Source organism: Choristoneura fumiferana, chromosome 30, assembly GCF_025370935.1.
Source record: "Choristoneura fumiferana chromosome 30, NRCan_CFum_1, whole genome shotgun sequence".
Lineage (NCBI taxonomy): Eukaryota > Metazoa > Arthropoda > Insecta > Lepidoptera > Tortricidae > Choristoneura > Choristoneura fumiferana.
Window position 1 is genome coordinate 7,173,598 of NC_133501.1, and position 23,794 is coordinate 7,197,391.

The window sequence follows — 23,794 nt, forward strand, 5'->3', positions numbered from 1 at the left end:
TTATTGGATGCCACTGAAAAACAGCGCCCGGCTTGCCGCAACATTTTGCTGATTGGAGCCGCCCACGTCAGGGGTTGGACACTTCGCAGTTTAGGTTCGTTCGGCCGGCGCACCCACCCAACCATTGGGTGCACGGCAGTGGGTTGCCGCTTAGCTCGCATGCTGGACGCGTCGCACGTGATTTGTGTAGGTACCTACCAACTTATTTTTTTTGCAAACTATGACTTCGAAATTGTTTACGGCTGTATAAATAAAAAGAAGATAAAAGAATCGGAATTATCATTTTTCAACCCAGGTATTGTAAGGTGCGAAGCCAATTTCTTGCATTTAATTTAAACCATCATATAGTTAAATACTCTGTAAGAGTAAATAGTAGGTGCATAACGAGAACAAGATTGTTAGGTATTACAAGGATTTTAGGGCATCTAAAGGAATATAGTTTTGCGACAGGTAGGTACTTATTTAGTAGATTTTCGTATTGTTTACAATCAAAGTCGATTCCTTATTGATTGAATACCGTTTAATTCACCTAAAAGTAAATACTTTAGACCCATTTTAAAACAAATGCCTAAAACTAAGTTTGCTCAAATGTTTGTTTTTAGGTAAGTAAGTAGGCACTTTGTCAAGCCAACTTAAAACCAACTAAACAAAAATATCACTAAAGATTGAACAAAGAGGTACCTACTACCAAATGGTTGCTGTTGCTGATAAAATATTGTTGTTTTGTTTGTAGCTTTAGCCATTAAAGTTTATTTACTTATTTTTTTTTTTTTTTTTTATGTAGCCTGTATTATGTCCCACTGCTGGGCAAAGGCCTCCCCTTTTCTCCGCCACTCTCCCTGTCCTGGGCATGCACTGCCAATCGAGCTGAAAAGCGCTCAGGTCGTCCCGCCATCTCCTCTTGGGTCTGCCTCTGCTCCTATGCCCATCCCTCGGATCCCATTCGGTTGCGATCCGTGCCCATCGGTCCGGACTTATTTATTAAAGGTAATTAATTACATTTCTTCTAAAATTTTGTACATGACAACCCACACATAAACGTCAAACTGACAGTTGCAAAAAGAGGTCAATACCCTGCGGGCTACTATGAAATTCGAAAATCGTTTATCTATACTGTTTCATACGAGAGTGAGAGGGATGGTACGATACGAATTTCGGAGTAGGCCCTCTGGACTGACTGAACATCAATATTGCATGCGGCACCGGCACTTGGCACTTACTAGTGTATATACTCCACTCTGTGTGCAGCACTTTGTTTTGATGAATGAATATGCATGATAAAGATAATAATAATGTGGTAAACCTAAACTTTAACTCTATTTTTAACTAAAAAGATCCTTTAGGTGAAGATAAAACTATTGTCAAATAGTTAAAGATGGATAAAATGTTTCACGTGAACTACAGCGATGGTCTATCTGGACTGTCGTCAGGTAACCTTTTTTGTATATTTATCTAATAATTTTAAGTACCTAAACAAAAGAAGTCAAAGTTCATAATTACTTGCAACATAAAACTGAATGTTCAGTTTGAATATTTCTAATTCAGGCCTTTTTTTTAAATACCTAAGCGTATGTTTTGCTCAGGCTTGAAGCCCGAGCTGCGGGCGTGCCGCGCGTGCCTCGCCACTGACACCAAGCTGTACCCCCTGAGCCCCGGGCTGGCGGAGGCCTACGAGTATCTCTTGGGGACACAAGTAAATTGATAACCGTACACATAGGATCGTTGACACTATAAAACTATAATAGGCTAGACAGAGAGCTCTGCAGAGCTGTTTCCACTATAGCTAAATGAAGCATTTCTATTGGTTCATAACAAACACATTCCTCCCAACACACCTTTGCACATCTCGGATGGAAAAGTAGCCTAAAAAGTCTTATCGGAGGAGAGCATTTCTATCCAAGGAAGAGACTTGGATATTGTATTTTTCTGTTGGTTTAGTTTTTTTTTTCAAAGCTGAATGACGCCCAGGGCAGCACTACCTTAATTACGCCCCAGGATTAAACAGCCTTCTCTGTACTAGCTGCTTTTCTCCTAGCTTTTCTCCAGCAGCTGTGTTCCAGGTGTGACGAACAGACGGGCTGCCGCAGCACATATGCAGCTTTTGCAGCGCGCTGCTGCTCAAGTTTGCAGCATTCCGGGAGCGCTGCGCGCGCGCACGCCGGCTCATGGACGCCGCCATCTTGGAACTGCAGTATCAGCCGGTATTTTTAACACGCTTTTATTTATAACTAGCCCGACTAGCCGTTAGCCGTTATCCCGCGGGAACTATGCAATTTTCCAGGATAAAACTATTCTATGTCCTTCCCCGGGACTCAAACTATCTGTATACCGAATTTCATCGAAATCGGTCCAGTGGTTTAGACGTGATGAAGTAACAAACAAACAAACAGACTTACAAACTTTCGCATTTATAATATTAGTGGAAAACGCAAATATTTAATACAATGTACCTATAGAACGGTATATTCTTTTATGTGATTTAAATTACATGTTTTTAACTTGTGTCGTTTAATAACCGAGTTCCTATGGCCCCTTCCAGTTCCATCATCAGACCCTTGGTTACCATTTAGCACCAAAGTACTCGTCAAGACGAATCAAACAAACCCACACTCAATGGGTTTGTGTTGTTTCATTACGTAGTTCTTATGGCCACCTTCCAGCTTCATCATCAGATCAGCTCCATGTCATAATAATACTACTGAAGTTGGTCAAATTTAACTTGCAAGATTTGACTACAGACAGACAGACATACAAACAACGGGACAGGTGAAACTAAATAAAAGCTTTTTTTAGTGTAGAAAAAACTTCATCCATTTCAGATAACAACAGACTTCGTACGCTCCATAGATCGAATGTCGCACAATCTGCTCCTAGAATTCACACTCGGTCTTGACGCAAAAGTTATCTATCTCACTCACCAGGACGATGATGATGATGATGATGTTAATATAAAAGAAAATGATGAACAATATGACGATGATAAAGCTGTAATCGATATGGACGACACCGATGGACTAGCTGATGTGCTAAATGATTTTGAAGAAATAAGAAATTCTTTAAATGATGAAGTACATATTAACTTTAATGATAATGAATTCAATGACATTAACGAAGAAAATGATTCTAGAAACAGAACTTTTAATGATCACGTAGAAGGTTTATTTAGTGGCAAAGAGATGAGCAATCTGCATGATTTGATTGAGAAAAACGGTTTTAATTCTAAAAGTATTTGTAATAATGATATAGCTGATATAATTAATACTGAATTTAGAGGGAAAACTGTCATTAAGAAATCATCAGAAGAAAGTAGCAAGATGACTGCAGTTAATAAAGAAATAAACAATACAGCGATTGTGAATAAGAATTTAAACGTCAATTTGCCTGATGATATAAATTTTACTGATGTTTCTATTAATACAAACGATCTTAACGAAAACGAGAATTCCAATTTAGTGGACGCATTTAACAACTTCATTTTAGATCACGATTATTTAGACGAGAAATTTCTCATAGAAACTGGAGAAGCGGATCCTGTGAAAAAACACATAGTTTCAAAGAAAACTGACGAAGAATCCTTGTTGAGAGAAATTATACCTAAAATGACTAAGAAAGAAAAGAAACTCGTTATAAAAGAGATAGAAAACAACGATCAAGTTAAAACAACTAAAACCAAAACAAAACTAAGGGGTGCATTAAAAAACATAAGGAAACATAAAAATAAATTAGCAAAAGATGACACTTTAGACGAAGATGATTCCAGTTCTTTACCTTTGACAGTTAAGGATACAAATGATACTAAAGAACTGACCGGTGATTTCGTTAAATTCGGTGATGATTTTAACTTTAGGATATTTGTTTTGACGAGGGAGGAGCAGTTGGAAGAATTGGAGAAGAAAAGAGAGGGCGTGTTGTATCGCGGCGCTCCTTACAAGTGCGCGATGTGCGCCAAGGGGTTCCGATCTCCCGCCACATACAACAACCATATGAAAATACACGACCCGGTAAGTTGTTCCTAAAAATAAGTTTTTGGTAAAAAAACATTTTTAATACGAGCTTTTATTTGCTGACTGTACTTGTATTGTCACCCAAACCACATTTGCATACCAAATTTCAAGTTGATGCTTATTAACCGTTGAAGAGTTCCGTCCTGCGGAGACTACCAAATTATTGTATTGTCACGCAATTTACATAAGTATATCGAATTTCAAGTCAATCCAACTACTGGAAGTTGGTTGAATTTAACTTGCAAGATTTGATTACAGACAGACAGACAACGGGACAGGTGAAACTAAATAAAAGTGACTATGAGTGAAAATCAAGAAAGTTTAAGACATTATAAATAAAAGCGTGTAAAAACAAAGAGTTTTGAGTATTCCGTCAGAGATTATCAGAAAATATTGGATACGAATGTTATCTTTTTCAGTAAAACAAAAAAAAAAATGATGATAAAATTACTTAATTAAACCTACCGAATATACTCAAAAAATGTCATAATAATCGGTCTACCCGTTTCGAAGGCGTTTGGTCACAGCACAGTGTCACGAGAATTTTCAATATTAAAACGATGTCCCACGGCCAAGTGCGAGTCGGACTCGCGCACGAAGAGTTCCATACCATCATTATTGGTAACAGACGGACGGACGCACAGCGAAGTCTCAATGAACTAAAAGAATTTCTTTGCTCACCCGCAACCTTAATTCTTTTAGTTCATTGATTTGGACCTCCTCAAAGTAACGCCTGATTCAATAAATGAGCGAAGTCTTAGTAATAGGGTTTCCTTTTTACCCTTTAGGTACGGAACTCTAAAAATTATGAAGTTATAGCCAGTAAAACGTTATGTGTGACGTGACGCATTGTTCGTCACAGAGTACCGGCGCGTTTCCTTGCGGCGTGTGTCAGCGCCGGTTCAACGCGGCGCCGCGCCGCCGGCGTCACGCCGCCGAGCACCGCCTCAAGCTGTGCTGCACGCGCTGCGAGTTCGTCGCGCGCACCAGGTAGTGACAGAGCCACGGCGCGTCCCTGCGGCGTGTGTCACGCTCACGCCGGTCCCGCGCGGCGCCGCGCCGCCGGCGTCACGCCGCCGAGCACCGCCTCAAGCTGTGCTGCACGCGCTGCGAGTTCGTGTATAAGCGTGTATAAATATCTGATACGACTCAATTTCTAGGGCCGGAAGGACGTGCCGGATATTTTTGCACGCTCCGCTGTGGCAGATATTAATGCTGGTGATTGACAAAGAAAATCAATATGAACTTAGTATTGAAAGAAAGAAAGAAAGAATGAAATGTTTATTTTGGCTCCATAAGTACCATCTAAAACTAAGACTAAAACTAGCACTAAAACTATGTTACTTGGTGACACGGCAGGAAAAATTGTCAGGAAAAATTGAAAATTGACATCCGATATTGTGAATATTTGGCAATGGGCAGGCCACATCGCTCGAAGAACAGATAACCGTTGGGGGGGAAAAGTCCTCGAGTGGCGACCACGAACCGGAAGACGAAGCGTTGGCAGGCCTCCCACCAGGTGGACTGACGACATCGTGAGAGTGGCGGGAAACCGGTGGACGCAAGTGGCGAGTTGTCGTTCATTGTGGCGTTCTAAGGGGGAGGCCTTTGTCCAGCAGTGGACGTCTTCGGGCTGATGATGATGATGATGATTGTGAATATTTGTGTGCAGAGAGAAGGCGATGTCTCACTACGCGTGGCACGCCGGCCGCCGGTTCCCCTGCGAGCACTGCGGGGAGACCTTCGGGTAAGGTCTATTCACTCCTTCGTGAATTAATTTTAAAATACTCAAGGGGCTCCTAGACGGGCCATATTTTCACTGCAATTTGTGGCCGGCAACTATTGGTGTCCCTCTCTTACTCACATGTTAGACAGGGAAGTAATGGTTGCTTGAAAAAAATCGGTATGGTTACTACCATCGGTTTAGATTTTAGAGGGTGGGGACGCTCAATTTTAATGAAAATTTGCACTTTAGAGTTGAATATTTTGCAAACAGATCACTGAATCGAAAAATCGTTTTAGCAACCCCCTAATGGTTTTAAAAGACCTATCTAACGCCCCCACCCCACACTAGGGTTGGATGAGAAAAAAAATCACCCCCACTTTACGTCTATATTTGTAATTGTACCATTTTGTCGGCATAGTTTACTTATATATTCGTGCAAAATTACAGCTTTCTAGCATTGATAGTCCTGAGCAAAGCCGCGGACGGACAGACAGACATGGCGAAACTATAAGGGTTCCGTTTTTGCCATTTTCGCTACGGAACCCTAAAAAACAGCCTAGTGACAAGGGGTCGTAACCTCCATGGCCTCCTCTGGCCCTTGTAACGTGAGGCGTGTTCCAGGGCGCTGTCGACGGCGCTGTCGCACGTGCGGCTGCGTCACCCGAGCGCGTGCGCGGCGTGCTCGGCCTGCGGGGAATCCTTCGTGGGCCCGCGCGGGCTGCGTCTGCACATGCGACGCGCGCACGCCGCTGTGAGTGTTGCCCTTGAGTCCTGATGCTTGTGTCATCAAATAGTCATGTCAGCCGAAAGACGTCCACTGCTGGACATAGGCCTCCCCCAAGGCCTCCACTCAGACTGGTCTTGTGCATCCACCGCGATCCCGCGATATTAAAGGTCGTCGCTCCATCTGTTTGGAGGCCTACCGACAGCTCGTCTCCCGGTCCGCGGACGACGCCATTCGAGAACCTTCCTCCATCGGCCATCAGTCTTGCTAGCAATAATACTTACTGCTGAGAGGAGGATATACGAGTATATAGTACTTACTTCTGAAAGGAGGATATATATAGTACTTCCTTCTGAGAGGAGGATAGACAGACATGCTTTTGGGAGGAGGATAGATAGTGCTTGCCCTGAGAAGAGGATAGGTGGTACTTGCTTCTGGGAGGATAGATAGTACTTGCTTTTGGGAAGATAATTGAGCAGAGGATAGATAGTACTTGCTTCTGAGCTGAGAGGATAGTTGAGCGGAGGATAGATGGTACATACTTGCTTTTGTTAGGATAGTTGAGCGGATGATAGATAGTACTTGCTTTTGGGAGGATAATTGAGTGGAGGATAGATAGTATTTGCTTCTGGGAGGATAGTTGAGCGGAGGATAGATAGTACTTGCTTTTGGGAGGATAATTGAGCAGAGGATAGATAGTACTTGCTTCTGAGCTGAGAGGATAGATGGTACATACTTGCTTTTGGTAGGATAGTTGAGCGGAGGATAGATAGTACTTGCTTTTGGGAGGATAGTTGAGTGGAGGATAGATAGTATTTGCTTCTGGGAGGATAGTTGAGCGGGGGATAGATAGTACTTGCTTTTGGGAGGATAATTGAGCAGAGGATAGATAGTACTTGCTTCTGAGCTGAGAGGATAGTTGAGCGGAGGATAGATGGTACATACTTACTTTTGGTAGGATAGTTGAGCGGAGGATAGATATTACTGGCTTTTATAAGTATAGATGGGAGGATGATAGATGGGACTTGCTTCTGGGAGGATAGTTAACGCCATCTAGCGAAGTTTCGCCTCTCAAGAAACCCTCATTCAAGCTTGAATTTTTTAATCCTTTTTTTGTGTAAGATGCTTGGGTGTTCTTAGGAGCCGAAAAGCCAGGAGTTGGCGGCGTGGTACTGTTTCTCGTGCCGCCTCCAGTTCAACAACCAGCAGGCGTTCGACCGCCACAAGACTGTCTCGGGGTGCTCCCCACATTCAAGGTAAGAATAGGAATTATGAACTGCTTGTTTATTTATCTACAAGCTTTTGTTTAAGTTGCAACGTTGTATTAGCTTCATCCTACAATGTTGTAAATTCGAAAGTTTGTAGTCTTTTTTTAGGGTTCCGTCGGCAACTAGGAACCCTTATTTTTTGGCCATGTCAGTCCGTCTGTCTGTTTGTCCGCGGCTAAGCTCAGAGACCGTTAGTACTAAAAAGCTGTAATTTGGCATATTAGTGACGCCGACAAAGTGGTACAATAAAAAAAGTAAAAAATAAATAAAAATAATGTACCCCATATATATCCTCCTCCTCCCATATATGGGGGTGATTTTTTTTCTTGATGATCCTGTAGTGCGGGGTGTCATTGGATAGGTCTTTTAAAACCATTGCGGGGTTGCCGAGACAATTTTTACGATTCAGTGATCTGTTTGCCAAATATTCAACTTAAAAGTGCAAATTTTTATGAAAATCGAGCGTCAGCGATGGTTTTAAAATACCCATCCAACTATACCCCACACTACAAGGTTGGATGAGAAAATCACCCCCACTAGCTATTGAGAAAAGAAGCATTTTTTTAAATCAAATAGGTAGCTTAGCTGGCAAACGAGCATGTGTAATATAAGGAGAGGTGGGAGGTGGTGGTCAATAAGACGATATCTGTAGTTGTGCGTAAAGAGAACAAGAACCCTTTTTATTGAGTAAACCTTAGATTATATACATCATGATTGTCGCTGACACAAGCAATATGCGTTTATGTAGCAGTAAACTATTGTGTTACTGCTAAACACTGAAAGTGGCCTATTGCCATACTACACATGCATGCGGGTCACCTGATGGTAAGTGATCACCGCCGCCTATGTACTAGTGATCGGGGGTGAGTCGGGGGGTTTTCCAAGTTTTTGTTGGTTAGGTCAGGGTTTCTCAAAGTGGGGTACGCGAACCCCTAGGGGGCTCGCTATTCGGCGGTAGGGGGTTCGCGACAAGGTTTACGTGATGGTGGCTGCAAGACTGGCAAGATGATTAAGAATGGTTTCTGGAGTCTCTCCAAATTTGTTTGTTATTTGTTTCACTTTGTCGTTGGCAAGACGATTCTTACCTATATTTGTTACCTTTTATTAAAATAAATAATATACATTACATTTAATAAGTTTTTCCAACAGCCAGTTTTATTACTTTCTTTGCGGAGGGGGGGGGGGGTTCGCTGTCGTCTAGAAACTTTAACAGGGGTTGGAGGGTTGGAGGGGGGGAGCCATAAGTTTGAGAAATCCTGGGTTAGGTTATGGGGAATGACTCTCTTTCCGTTTCCCGTGTGCCATGTGGCGTGTGGCGTGTGGCGTGTGGTCTCAGGGCGTGTGCGGAGTGCGGCGAGAGCTGCGCGTCGGACGAGGCGCTGCTGGCGCACCGCCGACTGGCGCACGCGCACGCGCACGCGCCCGTCCACTGCCCGATGGTTAGTAATATAGGGTTTGTTTTGTCATAGCTAAGGTTTTACCATGTCTTTTTACAGTTCTGTGTCAAATCCCTCAAAAGAAAAAAAAAGCGGCCAAGTGCGAGTCGGACTCGCCCATGAAGGGTTCCGTAGCAGCAAGTAACATAATATAAAAGTTTCCTTTACTTTACGATTTATGACGTATTAAAAAAAACTACTTACTAGATTTCGTTCGTTTCGGTGGAAGTTTGCATAGTAATGTACATACATCATATATTTTTTTAAAGTTTTATCATTGTCTTATTTTAGAAGTTACAGGGGGGGACACACATTTTACCACTTTGGAAGTGTCTCTCGCGCAAACTATTCAGTTTAGAAAAAAATGATATTAGAAACCTCAACATCATTTTTGAAGACCTATCCATAGATACCCCACACGTATGGGTTTGATGAAAAAACAATTTTAGTTTCAGTTCTATACTTGAAACGTTTAGGTATTTAACTAAATGTAAACAAACTTCAGCTGTCAGATTTGGTACGTTCAAGGATTTTAAACAATTTTACTTATTTATCATTGTAATACAAACTAGACTAAGTAGTGTATCTCAATACAGAAATGTAAATGTTTAGATAGTATAATGGGGGAATTTCAATATTTAAGACACCAATTGACGTTGTTTTGTTTATATTTAGTTAAATACCCATCCAAACCATGTATAAGTATGGGGATTGGGGAACCCCCAAAATTTATTGTTTTTTTTTTCTATTTGTGTGTGAAAATCTTAATGCGGTTCACAGAATACATCTACTTACCAAGTTTCAACAGTATACTTCTTATAGTTTCCGAAAAAAGTGGCTGTAACATACGGACTGATAAAGATAATCCCTCTGATTATCGTCCTGTGTCCATCCTATCAGCGTTTAGCAAAATATTCGAAAAAATAATGCTGACGCAAATGATCTCGCATTTTAATACCCATAAAATCATGCATCCACAGCAGTTCGGATTCACAAAAGGCAGGTCTACTACAGACGCGGGTCATAGTTTAGTTAAATTCATATTGCAAGCTTGGGAGGAATCACATGACGCTATAGGTGTATTCTGCGACCTTTCGAAAGCTTTTGATTGTGTGGATCATGATACTTTAATTTGTAAGTTAAATTTTTATGGCATTCGTGGCCTCGCTTTAGAACTCATTAAATCTTACCTCACACAAAGAAAGCAAAAGGTAGCGATTAACGGAACGGTATCGGAGGGATCTGTGGTCGAAATGGGAGTGCCTCAAGGATCCATTCTTGCCCCATTCCTGTATCTTATTTATGTAAATGACCTTACTTATATGGTAAGCCAAAAGTCGGGTATAGTTATGTTTGCTGACGACACGTCTTTACTGTTCAAGGTTAGTAGAAAAGATACCGACTTCATTGAGCCCAATGAAACCCTGTCCGTGATATCCGCATGGTTTGCTGCCAATAATTTGTTACTAAATCCTAAGAAAACTAAATGTATTAAATTCTCGTTGATAAATTCATCTAGCTCGAATTCAGTTTCTAATATAAAGTTAAATGGTCAAACTATTGAATTTGTAAAATCAACAGTATTTTTAGGAATAACGCTCGATTCTAAACTACAGTGGGGACCTCACGTCACAGCAATCGCGGGTAGATTGAGCTCTGCTGCTTTTGCAGTTTGGAAAATACGGCAGCTAACCGATGTGGCGACGGCACGGTTGGTGAATTTTGCTTACTTTAACAGCATTATTTCGTACGGCCTTATTTTATGGGGATCTGCTGCAGACATTGAGTCAATTTTTATCTTACAAAAGAGAGCAATTAGAGCAATTTATAATTTGAAGACGCGTGAATCTTTAAGATCTTTTTTTAAGGAAACAGATATCCTAACCCTGCCGTCGCTTTATGTTTTTGAAATAATCATGTATGTTAGGAAGAACATATGTGATTTTCCCACTAACGTCGATAAGCCAAAGGCTACTAGAAACACAGGGAAGCTTAAAGTTCCATCTTACAGACTGGCTAAAACCAAAAAGTCTTTTCTGGGAAATTGCATACGTTTTTATAATAAAATTCCAAAAAATATTATAAATGAAACGGATACAAAATTCAGATCTATTGTCAAGAAGACATTAATATCAAAGGCGTATTATAAAGTTAATGATTATATCATGGACAGGGATATTTGGAAATAATTCCGATCCGCATTAGCGATCCCTTCACAAATAGCGAACCTACTGTGTTAAAAATAAAGTTGTGTTAAATACTTGTGATGTATACATGTCATTTAATAATATTGTAAATCTGTTTTAAAAAAAAATATATATACCTCGTTGAGTTTCTTGCCGGATTCTTCTCAGCAGAGGTTTTTCCGAACCGGTGGTAGATTTTTTTTGACATTCATAAGTGCTTGTTGTAGCCTAAATTGAATAAAGATATTTTGACTTTGACTTTGACTTTGACTTTGACTGACAGACAGGCAGACAGACATGACGAATCCATAAGGGTTCCGTTTCTTGCCATTTGGCTACGGAACCCTAAAAAGTAACCTTTAAGGTTACATTGCAAACATTTCTCTAACTAAAACGAAAACTAAAAATTTTTGCTCAGAAGTTTACGAACTCGACTGTAATTTGGGACGTAACAACATTTAATAGTTGAATGCCCCAAATAATTGTTTTTTTTTTTTTTTTTTTATTCGACTGGATGGCAAACGAGCAAGTGGGTCTCCTGATGGTAACAGATTACCACCGCCCATAAACATCTGCAACACCAGGGGTATTGCAGATGCGTTGCCAACCTAGAGGCCTAAGATGGGATACCTCAAGTGCCAGTAATTTCACCGGCTGTCTTACTCTCCATGCTGAAACACAACAGTGCACAACAAGCACTGCTGCGTCACGGCAGGATTAGCGAGCAAGATGGTGGTAGCAATCCGGGCGGACCTTGCACAAGGTCCTACCACCTGCAAAACGTAACAATATTTAATAGTTGAATGCCCCAAATAATTGATTGTCTGATTGATTGATTGACTGTGCTGTGTCTGTAGTGTGACGCGTCGTTCGCAAGCGTGGCGTCGCGTGAGACGCACTATGAACGCGTGCATCTCAACGTGCGGGGGAGGAAGCAGGACAGCGCCGTGCGAGTGAAGAGCGCGGCGCGACCCAACCTCGAGAAGAGGAAGGTTATGTGCGAGATCTGCGGCAACAAGTACCATGTGAATATAACTTTACTATATAGTATTGCAACCATATCACCAATGATATGATGATTTTGACGACCAGGTCGCCTAGTGGTTATAGAACCTGACTACGAAGCTTGAGGTCCCGGGTTCGATTCCCGTGTCGGGGCAGATATTTGTATGAAAAATACGAATGTTTGTTCTTGGGTCTTGGGTGTTTAATATGTATTTAAGTATGTATCTATCTATATAATTATATTTATCCGTTGCTTAGTACCCATAACACAAGCTTTGCTAAGCTTACTTTGGGACTAGGTCAATTGGTGTGAATTGTCCCGTGATATTTATTATTATTTATTTATTTATGATAGATAGTATACCACCAATGATAGATGGGTTTGTGTGATTTGTGTGTGTTCTTACAGTGTGGAGGGAGGAGGAACTGCATGAACACGCATATCTTGCATAAACGTAGCTATCATAAGGTCACGGGTGAGCAAACAAATAGCACGATACATTCGGGCATATGACATTCGGGTAAACGATAGAGAACCGTCAAACTTTTCTGATTTTTGGCTTTCTAAACTAAAAGAATTTGTTTGCTCACCCGCGACCTTACAATAGCTAAGTTTATGCTCCTCCTCCACGCTGTAAGAACACACACAAATCACAATGGTTCTCGACCGTTTATCCGAATTTCATATGCCCGAATGTATCGTTTTCTAGAACTTTTATTTGCCATAAAGCAATTTATTTCTAAAATAGTAATTTCTTCAAAGTTGATATTAAACTAAACTAACCTAACCTACTGCATTCTATATGATGACATTTTAAAAAATCCTGAAAACAGCGCGGTTCTATATATTTTATGGCAAACGTTGGTATGGCAAGTGAAATTCGGGCAAATTAAATTCGGGCAAGTGAAGGTAAACGAAGTTTGACAGATGAATGACTTTAGAGTTTGTATGTCGCTAGTCAGCAGCGGCGCTGTCGTACCACCAGCGGTCGCACTCCGGCGAGCGGCCGTACGCCTGCGCGCGCTGCCCCAAGACCTTCGCGCTCGCTCACTCGCTGCAGGTGCGTGCTGCTTTACTGTTCTAACGCAAACGTCAAATAATTATAGTAGGATTTTTTCGAGATGTCCCTATCTCGTTAACAGCCCACCTTTCAAACAGAGGCATTGTACAGTCAGCGTGATATAGTACGTAGCAGTCAAGATCACCAAATACTTGGAAACATACAAATAGTCAAGATTGGTTTTTTGGAATCTTTTTGTATTTTTTATTTCAATTCCAAATTTTTACTTTTACGGTCATCCCGTAAAACCTAAATTGAAAATACAAACTGAAATAAAGATGCACAGAAAAACAGAAAAATAAGACCATCACTGGGAATCGAACCCAGGTCCTCGGTAATCCGTACCGCGTGCTATACCGCTACACCACTGATGGTCAACGGTACCGACACGAATTTCCCCTATGCACCTCATATCTCATCATATCTGCTTAAGTGACTAAGTAAGAAACAAACAAGCTGGTGTAGCGGTATAGCACGCGGTACGGATTACCGAGGACCTGGGTTCGATTCCCAGTGATGGTCTTATTTTTCTGTTTTTTCTGTGCATCTTTATTTCAGTTTGTATTTTCAATATACAAATAGTCGTTAACATTGACCCAATCAGAGCGATCAAATTGCTCAGGACATCCATCGTGTACAAATAAATCGGAGCACGCACGTCACCACTGGTAGCGTAGCAGCCATTATATCCAAAAGTATGGGACACACTAAAAACCAAACTTTATTTAAAAGGTTTAAGGTATAATCTCGAGTTGAGTGCGAAATAAATTAACACGTCATAAGATTCGACTTTTTGTTTTTGACAATCACCGAAAAGAGTACCAACTTGTCAGTGATCGTTCCGTCTCATTCATTTGGAGCCTGACGGCTTTTTTCACATTTTTATTTACATTAACGGATTTCCTTTTAAATATGGCTTGAATTGGCCACTATAAAAACATTATAAAAGAGTTTTTATTTAATTAAAAAGGTAATGACATGTGCATTTTGCACCAAGAGACTGCAAAATGGAACACCGTTCACATTGTATTAAATATGACTAGCTAACTGGATCAGTGGACCTTACACGGTATGTAATAGTCAATTTTCCTGTGGTGTCCCATACTTTTGGATACTTTGGCTGCTACGGTACTAATGTCGGCTTGAATGTTATAAAGTATTTGGCGACGTGCGTGCTCCGGTATATTTGTACACGATGGATGTCTCGAACAATTTGACCGCTTTGACTGAGTCACTGGTAATAATAATAATAAATTCATTTATTTCGGGCAACTTGAACTAACAACTAATGACTGTTTTGCTACGCTACCAGTGATGACGTGCGTGCTCCGATTTATGTGTACACGGTGGATGTCCTGAGCAATTTGATCGCTTTGATTGGGTCAATGTTAATGACTATTTTGTATGTTTCCAAGTATTTGGTGATCTTGACTGCTACGTACTATATGACGCTGTCTGTATTATACTGTGCCCTCAACCGCATAATCCTCAGTTTAAAATGGAAATATAAAATAAAATGATTCACTCAAATAACGACTTTATTATCAAGAGCAGCTTTATTTCCATGAGGTCTTGTCTACGACACATCCAATTTTGAAAAATATTATCTGCCAAAGAAGTTTTATTGAAAATGAATAAACTCGTTATTTCAATGAGCTATTTTATCTTATATTTTCGTTCATTTTAAACTGAGGATTATGCACTCGAGGGCATAATAGAATACAATGGCTTTATTCGACAGGCTGTTAAAGAGATAGAGACATCTCAAAAAAATCCTTGTTTATGCCTTTAATGATCATCAAGTTTAGTAAATTATATCTATTTGGATATCGATAGTGTAGGACGTAACGTTATAAATTTTGCTATGAAACACGATATATCTAAAGTGAATAAAATGGATTGTATTTGATATTCTTTAATAATGTAAGTTTCATTATTCAAATCATCCGGGTTCGATTCCCGAGCTGAGTACAAGTTTTTTTAAAATGTAGAATGCAGTTTTTCTTGTTACTAAAATCTATGACATGGTTCCTAAGAACAGATCTTCGTATGTCTTATAGTTTTAGCGGATACTGCCTTTTCGCAACGTAACGTTTACAACCTGTTTCATTCCGCATACTTTAAAACTGTAAATATTTCAGGATTCATTTCAGGGCCATCGTGTAGAACCTTTTAAGTTACTTTAGGTTAGTTTTATAAAAATCCTGAAACATTTAGTTTCAGAAGTATTAAACAGTCGGGAAATGAAACAGGTTGTCAAACGTTATTCACCGATCTGAATGTTACACCTGTATATTATATATTTTTTCTCAAACATGCTCGGAAATGTATGCATTAATGTCACGAAATGGAGACATGAAGTTTCTCATTTATGGCTCCCGACCACCTCCCTACACAACTTCTTGGCCTAGGCCATGAAGTATGTATGAAAATCCATTATTGTCCGCTGCTCTAACTTTTTAATTTTGCTTACTAACATTAAACTGACAAAGGAAAAATTACGAACAGCCAACCACCACTACTCTATAAGCATTTGCGATACTGCAATGCGATGCGATGCGATGCGATGCGAAGCGAAGCGATGCGATGCGATGGATGGATGGATGGATGGATGGATGGATGGATGATTACCCCCTTACTTCATGGCCTCTGCAGTAATGTACTATTAATTGTCGTGTGTGTGTGTGTGTGTGTGTGTGTGTGTGTGTGTCAGGCGCACGTGCGCACGCACACAGGCGAGCGGCCGCACCGCTGCTCCAAGTGCGCGCGCGCCTTCCGCAACGCCAACAACCTCGCCCGCCACAACAACACCGTAAGTCCGCCCCGCCGTAATGACAAACACCGCTACTCACTGTTTACTATGAATTAATACACCGTGTTTCTTTAGTTCCGTTAACTTCGGCAGACGGCTACCTAATTAACAATTTTGAGAATTTTTTTTTTTTAACATTTCACAGTCATTATGATTGGTTTTTTGGAGTCTTTTTGTATTCTTTATTTCAACTCCAAATTTGTTACTTTTACGGGTATCCCGTTAAATCATATCGAAAATACAAACTGAGACATGGAATATGAGATATTTTTTTTTTATACAGTATAGGCTTGCGTTTGGCCACAATCACGCCTGATGGAAAGCGAGGATGAGACCTACGATGGAGCACGCTTGCCTAGTAAATGCTCATTCACCCTAGACTTGAAGGCGGCCAAATTGTAGTGTTCAGGAAACACAGTCGCAGGCAGGGAATTCCACTCTTTTGCTGTGCGGTTGATGAAGGAAGAGCGAAAACGCTTTGTGCGGATTTTTGGAATACTGACAACGTAAGGGTGGAGACCCCGCCTACTTCTGGTCGCCCTGTGGAAGAAAGGAGCAGGTGGAATAAGGTCGTGCAATTCCGAAGCACATTCTCCGAAATGTAGCCTGTAGAATATGTATGCATAGGAAAAATTCGTGTCTAGATTCCTGTCCAGCAGTGGTGTAGGGGTTATAGCACGCAGCACGGATTGCTGAGGACCTAGGATCGATTCCCAGTGCTGGTCTCTTTTTCTGGTTTTTCTGTGCATCCATGTCTCAGTTTGTATTTTCGACATTTAAAAGTCATTGTTAATCTTTGAGTACTCTTTGAGTGATCTAGTCGAATACTCAAAGTTGTTAATAGTTAAGTGTGAAATACATAAGAGAGACTTTAAAAAATCCACATGTTTAAACATTTCTTTCGCTAAATATGTGTGAATTAAGAACGGATTGTGGACTTTAAAAAACGTCATAAATTAAGGACTTTTACGCTGTTTTATTGCTATTTATTAATTATATAACGTTTTAAACTTTCGTGATTCTCACTCATAGTCAAAATACCACAAACGGGACTTATCACGCTAATTGCACAAGTAATATTTACCTCGACGTTTCGGCAACGTTACAGTTGCCGTGGTCACGAGTAGACTGAAGTGTGGGGTGTCAAGTCTGCCTAGCAGCGCACGCTACGAACTACCCGCACTTGATCACTTTTATTAGTCACCCTATCACACCGACACACAACACTAACAACGTCCGATCGTCCCTCCGAACATTCGTCCCGACGCCGACACTTATTAACAACAGGATTCCACGGAGATGAAAGCTAATACCCATCGTTCCGGTTGAAATTCTTATGCTTTTTTATTTCAACCGCTACACGTACCATTCTTGAGTAAAAATGACGTTCCGTGGACAGAATTTTGGGATTGTGAAGCTCAATCCAGTGGTTTGGCCCTGACTCCAACAAATGCTCGGCTATGGCTGACTTGTTTACCTGGCGATTTTTAACAGCTGCAATGTGTTCCTTGACCCTCTCAGCTATTGTTCTTTTCGTCGTCGTATTTATTAATTATCTTAACTTCTGATTATCTTTTAAACAATTAGAGAAATTAATTTCATTTCTTACTCCTTCAAGTTAACGGAAACAAAAATAACACGGTGTATTTATGGACTGGCCGGCAGGTGCACCTGGGGCACAAGCAGTGCTGGCGCTGCGGCGTGTGCCGCCAGTGGCTGGCCTCGGCCGGCGGGTTGCGGCGCCACGCCGCAGCGCAGCATCACGCGCTGCCGTGGCCGCCCAACCAACTCGCATAACGTCCTCAGTTGACCCACTTGAGGGAGGCCCCTCTCTTAGAAACCCATGCCAGATGCCAGAGGGTCAAAGCCGAATGCAGCTCCAGGCGTGTCAATTAAAAAACACATTTGTCTATGTCGCACGAACACGTTAAAAAAATGCTATTGTCTCCCGCCAAAATTGGACGTCTGGCAACACCGAAATATATAACCTTTCTTATACATTACTGTTGTTTTATTTAACCGGACTGTTGTTTTATTTCGACCGGATGGCCGAGTGGTTAGAGAACCTGACTACGAAGCTTAAGGTCCCGGGTTCGAATCCGGCCGGGGCAGATATTTGTATGAATAATACGAATGTTTGTTCTCGGGTCTTGGATGTTTAATATGTATTTAAGTATGTATTTATCTATATAAGTATGTTTATCCGTTGCCTAGTGTCCATAGTACAAGCTTTGCTTAGTTTGGGACTAGGTCAATGGTGTCAAGTGTCCATGATATTTATATTTATATTTATTTATTTAAATAAACACATACTGATCTTTTCACGCTGGGTGGCATTACTTACCTACCTATACATGGACTCAACAAAATACTTTTTCACTTCTCATAGTTGTAAAATTGGTATTTATGCTAGACGACGTAAAATTACTTTTTATGCTCTAGTGCATAAAGTTAACTCTTCGTCTAAGACCAAGGCAGGTGTTAACAGCCACAAATAAAAAAGTTTAAATGTATTTTTTTAATCATTTTTAATTTGTCTAAAATTAAAAATCAACCACATAAATCAACATATATAAATAAAACTAAATATTTATAATTATATTAGCAATGCATGAAAAATGAAAGGTATGGTGAAGGACTTTAATTCATTCAGTCACAGTCACCATGGAACCATTTCACAATGAACGTCATAGTGACATCGCATTAATTAACAAGAAAAATCGTAATGACCTTTCCTTTGAAAAGGTTCCATGGTTGTTCATGAATTAAAGTCCTTGACCGTACCTAGTAAGTGAACGTTTCCTCTGTTGTTACTTCATCTCCTCGCAATCGAAGTGAAAAGCAGAGCGTAAAACTCGAGCACTAAACCCATTTTCCCCTCGACGTGTCCGCCCTCGCCGTATCGGCTCGGGCTATATGAACGCCTCGGGTAAAATGGTTCGTTTTATGCTCTTGTTGTACAATGTACTATTTCACTTCACATGCTCGTAAAGTTTGTGTTATTATGCTGGATCTAGGCGACATAAAATGACTTTTTATGCTCTAGAGGCTCTAGCTAGTGCATAAAGTAAAATCTTCCTCTAAGACCAAGGCAATCAGGTGTAAAGCGCCACAAACAAAGAAGTTTCTACATATTTTTAGGGTTCCGTAGTCAACTAGGAACCCTTATAGTTTCGCCATGTCTGTCCGTCTGTCTGTCTGTCTGTCCGCGGCTATGCTCAGAGACCGGTAGTACTAGAAAGCTGTAATTTGACATGAATAATACATATCAGTCACGCCGACAGTTGTTCAATAAAAAAAAGTAAAAAAAAAAATTTTTTACGGTACCTCCCATAGACGTAAAGTGGGGGTGATTTTTTTCTTGACTAACCCTATATTGTGGGGTATCATTGGATAGGTCTTTAAACCATTGGGGGGGTTGCTAAGACAATTTTTCTATTCAGTGATCTGTTTGCGAAATATTCAACTTTAAAGTGCAAATTTTCTTTAAAATCAAGAATCTAAACTCCCCCTCTAAAATCTAAACTGTTAGGTGCCAAAATTTGAAAAAATTCAGAATGGTAGTAAATATATCAAATATACAACGAAAATTATAGCGGCTAAGATTGCTTGAGAATTATTAGTAGTTTAAGAGTAAATAGCAGCCTAAGGTATAAAATATACCTAAACTTGGAAGATGTACTGAATCTACAATACAAAATCCTTAGAAAAATATTATTTGATTTTTTCGTAATGGCTACGGAACCCTATCCTGGGCGTGTACGACACGCTCTTTGCCGGTTTTTTTAATACTTTTTAATTTATAAAAAACTAAAAATATATAATTACTATAAACGACCAGACCACCAACCACCAGACCAGACCAGACCAGATGGCCTAGTGGTTAGAGAACCTGACTACGAAGCTTGAGGTCCCGGGTTCGATTCCCGTGTTCTCGGGTCTTGGGTGTTTAATATGTATTTAAGTATGTATCTATCTATATAATTGTATTTATCCGTTGCTTAGTACCCATAACACAAGCTTTGCTAAGCTTACTTTGGGACTTGGTCAATTTGTGTGAATTGTCCCGTGATATTTATTTATTTACTATAATAGTAATGCATGAACAATAAAAGTTACATAGGAAGTGAACAATTGCTTCCATTGTTGCTATTTCATTCCCACGCCATCGAAGTGAAAAGCAGAGTGTAAAACTCGAGCATTAAACCCATTTTCCCATGTAAAACAACTCGTTTTATGCTCTTGTTGTATTTACAATCTACTATTTTAAAGTTCTAATTATGCTGCAGTACAGAATTTATTAGTTTTTGAATAGAATATACAAGCAATGATCACCAAAATTTAAAAGTTGTTTTGATGCTCCAAGTAGTATTGGCATTTTCTTTTATGTCCATTCTGAACTCTGAAGCCATAAACTTCATTCTTTAGGTATGAGATATAAATGGACTCGCACAACTTTTTTCTTAAAAGGTATTGTTCCAGCTGGTTGTTTTTCTGCATATTGCTGATGTTTATTGAAAGAAATGCTAATGGTCATGAAACAAAGAAACCAAAAATACTTTGCTGGTGGAAAAACCAATTGATCTAAGTAAATTTTTTTGAGGTTTGAGTTATATACAATACAGAACAAATATTCATTATGGCACACCAAAAATCAGTTCTTTTTTTTATATAGACAAATGTAAATGTAGACATCAGACAGTTATAATAATATGTTCAGAATCAAGGAATTGTTGCGGGTGAGCAAAGTATTTGTAATTTTTTTATGTTTAAAAACAATTTTTAAAGCTACCTTTACAAATAACAAAGTAATAAAGGTTTGAAATTCAAGATTAGACAGAGAAAGACATACTTGCATGTGATGTCACATGCAAGAAGCACCATACTTGCTGCATAGAGAAAAGCGTTTGAGAACAAGATAGGTATATAGATTTTTCAAAAAATCACTAAATCCAATTTTCAACCGATTTAAGTTTTCTCTTCGCTAAACACTGTCTGTTTATCTTTATTTTCATAATAATATATCAGACATGGCAAATTCAGGAGTTGTCAAATACTATATTTTTTAATTTATTGATATGGACTACCTATTATAAATTCGAAAGTTTGTAAATCTGTTTGTTTGTTTGTTACTTCATCATGTCTAAACCACTGAACTGATTTAGATGAAATTGAGTACACAGAATGTTTGAATCCTGGAGGAGGACATAGGGTAGTTTTATCCTGGAAAATTGCATGTTTCCTGCAGGATTTCGATAAACGAATTTCGCGCGGCCAAAGTCGCAGGTAATGGCTAGTTAATAGTACATTGTGTCTTAAGGGAAGAAGGAAGAGCCTATTAGAAGCCCCAAGTCGAAGACTGAGAGCTTTAATGAGTCGATGTTCATAAGTCTAGTACCGCCCGTGCGACATACAATGTTAAAATTGTATATTTGTAAAAGAAAAACTAATATTTTTTCAAAAATTGCCTGATGTGCGCGCGCTCCTGCACGCCATGCAGTGTCACACTCATTTACCGACCTTGGGCTTCATGACTGTTATATATGTGAAATGTGGGTAGACAGAAAAACCAGTCTGCTATCTGCTTTCTGCCAGCTTATGTGCTCAGCATCCGATTATCGTAAGTTATAATAGTGGCGACGACGTAAACGGGACTAATACGTGCAGTTATAGTGTGAAAAGGTGTGATTAAGTGGTAAAAGTGTTATTTAGGAAATTACTAAGGCAATATGGGTATAAAGTTCGGAGAGTTTGATATAGCGCATGGCTGTTGGAAGAACTATTTAGAAAGGTTTTCTTTCTGTCTGCAGGCAAGTGAGATTAAGGAAGATGCTAAAAAAAAGGCTAATTTACTAGCTGTTTGTGGTCCTGATTTGTATGATTTGATAATTTCACTGGTTGCTCCATCTCCAATAAGTGAGGTTAGTTTTTACAACTATAACTTCTAAGTTGAGTGATCATTTCCATCCAAAGGCAAATGAGATCGTACAGTCATACAAGTTTCACAGCAGATATCAAGGGGAGGGGGAAAAAGTTCGAGATTATTTGGCTCAATTAAGGAAATTAAGTATTGAATGTAATTTTGAAGACTTGGATCGAACTTTAAGAGACCGCTTAGTATGTGGTATAAGGGACAAAGAGGTGCAAAAACGGTTACTACAGCAGAGCACATTGACGTTTGATCAAGCATGTACAATTGCACTGTCTCATGAAGCTGCAGATATTGATGCGGATATTATTGCTACTCCCTCTTCTAGTAGGGTGGTGCTGGAACCAGAAGTACCCATGGAAGTAAATAAATTTATTAATAAAAAGGTAGACAGACAGACAGAAAGACTTGAGTGTTTCCGGTGTGGTAGGGCTCACCGGGGTGGATGCAGATTCAGATGGTCAAAGTGTAATCACTGTGGTAAAGTAGGTCACCTAGAAGCAGTGTGTTCATTAAAAAATAAAGGAGCGTACACACCAAAGACGCAGGTCAATGGGTTGTATGAGGAAACAACTATCAACAATATGAGGCAGGGTATATCTACCCCCGCTTACGTAATTAAAATTAAGTTGAATGGAATGTTGATAGATATGGAGGTGGACTCCGGTTGCGCCTTTACATTGATTAGTGAACGAACTGCGGGGTTCATGTGGAACGGTCGGATACCTGAGTTGGAAGCTGTCAATGTGGCCCTAAAGACTTGGACAGACAATAGGGTGTTTTTATTAGGAAAAGCTATGGTAATGGTACAGTACAAGGGTATGGAAAAAAAATTACCAGTGCTGATAGCCCGGGGTGATGGCCCTAGTTTAATTGGTAGAAATTGGTTTGCTGAGTTAGGTATCCAACTAGAAGGCATTTATAAGATGCATATAGATAAAGCTAACTTAAATACACAGTTAAAGGACATATTACAAAAGTATAAGGAAGTTTTTAAAGAAGGATTAGGTAAATATACAGGCCCTGTGGTGAATATTTCACCTAAAGAAGGTACAAAACCTAAATTTTTAAAGAGTAGACCGGTACCATTTGCCTTGAAAGACCGGATACATAAAGAAATTGATAGATTAGAATCGGAAGGGGTTCTAGAGGCTACCTCACACTCCGAATGGGCAACGCCAATAGTCCCGGTACTAAAGCAAGACGGCAGTGTGCGGTTGTGTGGGGATTATCGGTCAACGGTAAATGCAGTGACTGAGACAGACACATACCCTTTACCTACTCTCACCGAAGCGTTTGCAGAATTACAAGGCGGAGTATGGTTTACGAAAATTGATTTAGAACGTGCGTATACACAGGTCACAGTAGATGACGAAACCGCCAATTTACTGACCATTAATACATCAAAGGGTCTATACAAAATGAAAAGACTCCCGTTTGGAGTCAAGGCCTGCCCAGGAATATTTCAAAGATTAATGTCTTCACTGCTGGCAGGTATTCCAGGTGTAGCGGTTCTATTAGATGACATCTTAGTCACAGGCAGTGGAATAGAAGAACACAATAGGAGACTCGAAGAGGTACTTCAAAAGCTACAGGAAGCGGGATTACGTTTAAACAAAGATAAATGTAATTTTGCTACTGAG

The 23,794-nt window shown here is 40.0% G+C and overlaps 1 protein-coding gene across 2 annotated transcripts; it reads left to right on the top strand.

The window, feature by feature from the left end:
- The first annotated feature begins 1,191 nt into the window (after positions 1–1,191).
- LOC141444710 (uncharacterized) lies at positions 1,192–18,199 on the top strand. Of its 2 annotated transcripts, none has more exons than XM_074110312.1 (13): positions 1,192–1,430; positions 1,584–1,693; positions 2,036–2,201; positions 2,820–4,001; positions 4,867–4,994; positions 5,677–5,751; positions 6,352–6,481; positions 7,595–7,710; positions 9,059–9,161; positions 12,202–12,369; positions 13,309–13,410; positions 16,124–16,222; positions 17,888–18,199. In XM_074110312.1, exons 3-13 carry the CDS (start codon positions 2,166–2,168, stop codon positions 18,017–18,019), a joined length of 2,271 nt encoding a protein of 756 aa, XP_073966413.1. In that variant the 5' UTR covers positions 1,192–1,430; positions 1,584–1,693; positions 2,036–2,165; the 3' UTR covers positions 18,020–18,199. The 2 variants fall into 2 exon arrangements, with proteins under 2 accessions (XP_073966413.1, XP_073966412.1); XM_074110311.1 differs by having other exon boundaries at positions 2,061–2,201.
- The last annotated feature ends 5,595 nt before the right edge of the window (positions 18,200–23,794 follow it).